The 3,017-nt window shown below is 48.6% G+C and overlaps 1 protein-coding gene across 1 annotated transcript; it reads right to left on the minus strand.

The window, feature by feature from the left end:
• Positions 1–279: 279 nt before the first annotated feature.
• On the minus strand, positions 280–2,623 carry LOC139313905 (kunitz/BPTI-like toxin). The gene is made up of 3 exons (XM_070939382.1): positions 2,539–2,623; positions 1,910–2,071; positions 280–329 (listed from the first exon to the last, which is right to left on the minus strand). The coding sequence occupies exons 1-3, from the start codon at positions 2,621–2,623 to the stop codon at positions 280–282; spliced, it is 297 nt and encodes a 98-aa protein (XP_070795483.1).
• Positions 2,624–3,017: the final 394 nt, after the last annotated feature.

Genomic DNA, 3,017 nt, shown 5'->3' on the forward strand with positions numbered 1-3,017 from the left:
GGATTTCAGCCTCCGAGACGTGCTTCCCTGGGCATTCTCTCTGGGAAGCCACATTGGGGAAGGATGCGCTGCCTCTCAGCCCCTCTTCCTCTGACAAGTGGGGTGGGGGACGCAGGTCAACGCAGGGAGGGGAAACCCCCAAAGGGGCCAAAGAAGACACCTGAGACCAAGAGGGCAGCTGGAACCAAAGCTTTATTGCAGAGAAGAAGGAATGAGCCCAGGGTGGGGTTTAGGGGGAGGGTCTCCAGGGTGGTCCGGGACAGAAGAAGGCTCTTTGGCTCAAGTTCGAACAGTAGTTCCAATCCTGGTGGGTCTCCTTGTTGGTGATGCTGTAAAAACAAACATTCAGATGTGAGGGTTCTGCCCGTGATTGTATCCAGCGCTTCACCATATCTAATCTTACGACCATGGAGGGCCAAAGCTGAAATCAGGAGGAATGTCCTGACTGGGAGAGCGAGGAATCCTGGAGTTATGGGGCTCCATCACTGAGGGTTTCAGGCAGAATAAAGACTAACAAAGTTGGACCGGGAACTCCTTGCTCAAGCAGGAGACCCTGTACCGTTCTGGAAAAAGGGTTGTCCCATCTCTTCTTAAAAGCCTCCAGTGATGGAGCAGCTACAACTCCAGGAGCAAAGACATTCCATTGGAAAGTTTCTCCTTAGTTCTAGGTTGCTTTTTTCTTTGTTCAGTTTCCATCTTCTCCAACTCAGTGCCCAGCAGGTGTGTGTGTGTGTGTGTGTGTGTGTGTGTGTGTGTGTGTGTGTGTGTGACCAATGGTGATTCAGGAGGAGAAGAGAAGAGGAGGAGGAGAAGAATTCAGGAGACAGTGAGAGGACGACATAGAGGGTGAGACTCATCCCTCTGGCTGGGGGATTCTGGGTGTTGAAGTCCTCCCATCTTCAAGCTACCAAGGTTAAGAAACACTGGCTTAGAGAATGCTCTGGAACTGGAATCCCAGATCAAGAACGATCCCATCTCTAGATCATTTAGAACTCAAAACATCTCCATACATCTAGGAGATGTCAACTGGAGCTGGATCCCACCTCCCCATCTCTTTTCCCATGAAGCAGAGCGGTTTCCCTCTGGGGTCAATGTCTCAGGACCCTGGGGGGAGGGACGCTATAAATCTCCCCCCCCAAGTTGGGATCCTGTGGGGGGACATGTACATTGCACAGCCCCAGTTTCCATCAAAGAGGAAGGAGGAATTTCAGAGAATGGGAGGCAGAGACTTTCTGTGCTGGTTCTACACACCCCCACAGCCCCCTCCTCAAATACAGAGGGGGTAAGATAGGACCCTCCCCCAAGCAGAGGCTGGACAACCAGAGAAGTCTTCTTTCCTTGGACCTCCTGGAAGTTGCCTGAAGTTCTTAGGCTAAATGGGGAAATTGAAGTTTTTAGCTGGCTGTCTCACCATATTGATCTAGGCTCATTCAGAATTGGGTCCTTGGTGGGCATGGAGTTGGGTGGTTGGAGCCATCATGCCAACATCTGCATAAGCAGGGACAAGCACTAGGGATCACACAGTCTGTCTTTCTTTCTTTCTTTCTTTCTTTCTTTCTTTCTTTCTTTCTTTCTTTCTTTCTTTCTTCCTTTCTTCCTTCCTTCCTTCCTTCCTTCCTTCCTTCCTTCCTTCCTTCCTTCTTTCCTCTTCCCTGCAAACCCCACTCTCTTCTAGCACTGATGTCATTCCCTAATTGGGTAATGAAACACCTGCAAGAAAACCCACCAAGCTAAGAGAGCACCAAGGACCCCACAGGTCAACCAGAATATCAAAAATTCCCTTCTACTGAATCAATCATAGCCTGTTGTGAGAACCATAATATTACATTAAGCCGTCCTATGCTTAATTTTAGGAGACAGCAGATCTTTTTCAATGAAGAGTTCAGTCCGGAACGCCTTCCCTACTCACCAACACAGGTAGAGTGGCATTGCTCTCTGGTCTCAAAATTGTTGGCATTTCCCTGGCATCCACCGTAGAAAAACCGTTGGCATTTTTTTGTAGTCGAGTTGTAGTAGAAGCGACGTATATTGCCTCTACATGGCCCACGTTCAGCAGGAAGATAACAAAAGCCTGTGAAATATGGAGGGGGGGGATGTTATTTGATTAGCTAGCTCAAAAGTCCTTACATCCATTCCCCAACCTGGCACCCTCCTAGCATGCTCAGACTGAAGCAGTCGAGAGCCATCTGGGATCTTTTAATTTGATTATTGGGTTGCCTACTCAGAACGTCAATGGAGATTCTCAATCATCCAGATCATGGTTGTCCTGAAGGTGCTTTGCAACTGGACTTTCTTCCTTTATTTCAAGAACTGAAGAAGTGAAGACGCTCCTTCGATGAGAAGTGAAACATCTTTAAGAAAAACAAAGTCCAGATGCCTCTTGAAAAGCACCTTTGTAACAGCCAATTGCCATCTTAAGAACCTCCCCAGAAGAAGCCCCACCAAGCCAGAGGGCCTTGGTTTCCGTTTCCTGGGGGAGAACTCAGAGCACTTCAGCCCATCCCAGCCAAGGGTTTCAAGATCTTTCTGAAAACTTACTTGGACGGTCCTGGCCGGAGACAGGGGTCAGTTCCGCCCAGAGGGTGAGAAGTCCCAGCAGGAGAAGAAGACCTCCAGAAGACATGATGAAACCATCTGCCCCACCCTTGGGCTTCTGGCTCTATTTATTCTCCCAACTGGAAATTTCACATCCAGGAAGCAGTTGTAATGCAGAGACAATTTGAATTCGTTTCTCTTTCATAAGTTGATTGAACAAGAGGTGACAACATTCAGAGTTGCATTGAGTGGCCAGTGTGGGGAAAGCTAAACAGGTCCCTGTTGCTCTGTTCCAGTCCCTCCCTCACACAGAAGGCCCTCCAAGACAGAAGTCTTATTCTCCAGGTTCCCACTCCCACCAAATGTGAAGTTCTCTTCAGTCTGGTACTCTTCGGTCTAGGTCCAGGGTCGCAAAGTCCAAGAATGAAGGCAAAAGTCCACAAATCCACACACACAAAGTCTGAAATCCAGGCACACTCCAA

The sequence above is a fragment of the Pituophis catenifer genome, unplaced genomic scaffold (assembly GCF_029215685.1).
Source record: "Pituophis catenifer annectens isolate HBS135680 unplaced genomic scaffold, rPitCat1.0.hap2 SCAF_3, whole genome shotgun sequence".
Lineage (NCBI taxonomy): Eukaryota > Metazoa > Chordata > Lepidosauria > Squamata > Colubridae > Pituophis > Pituophis catenifer.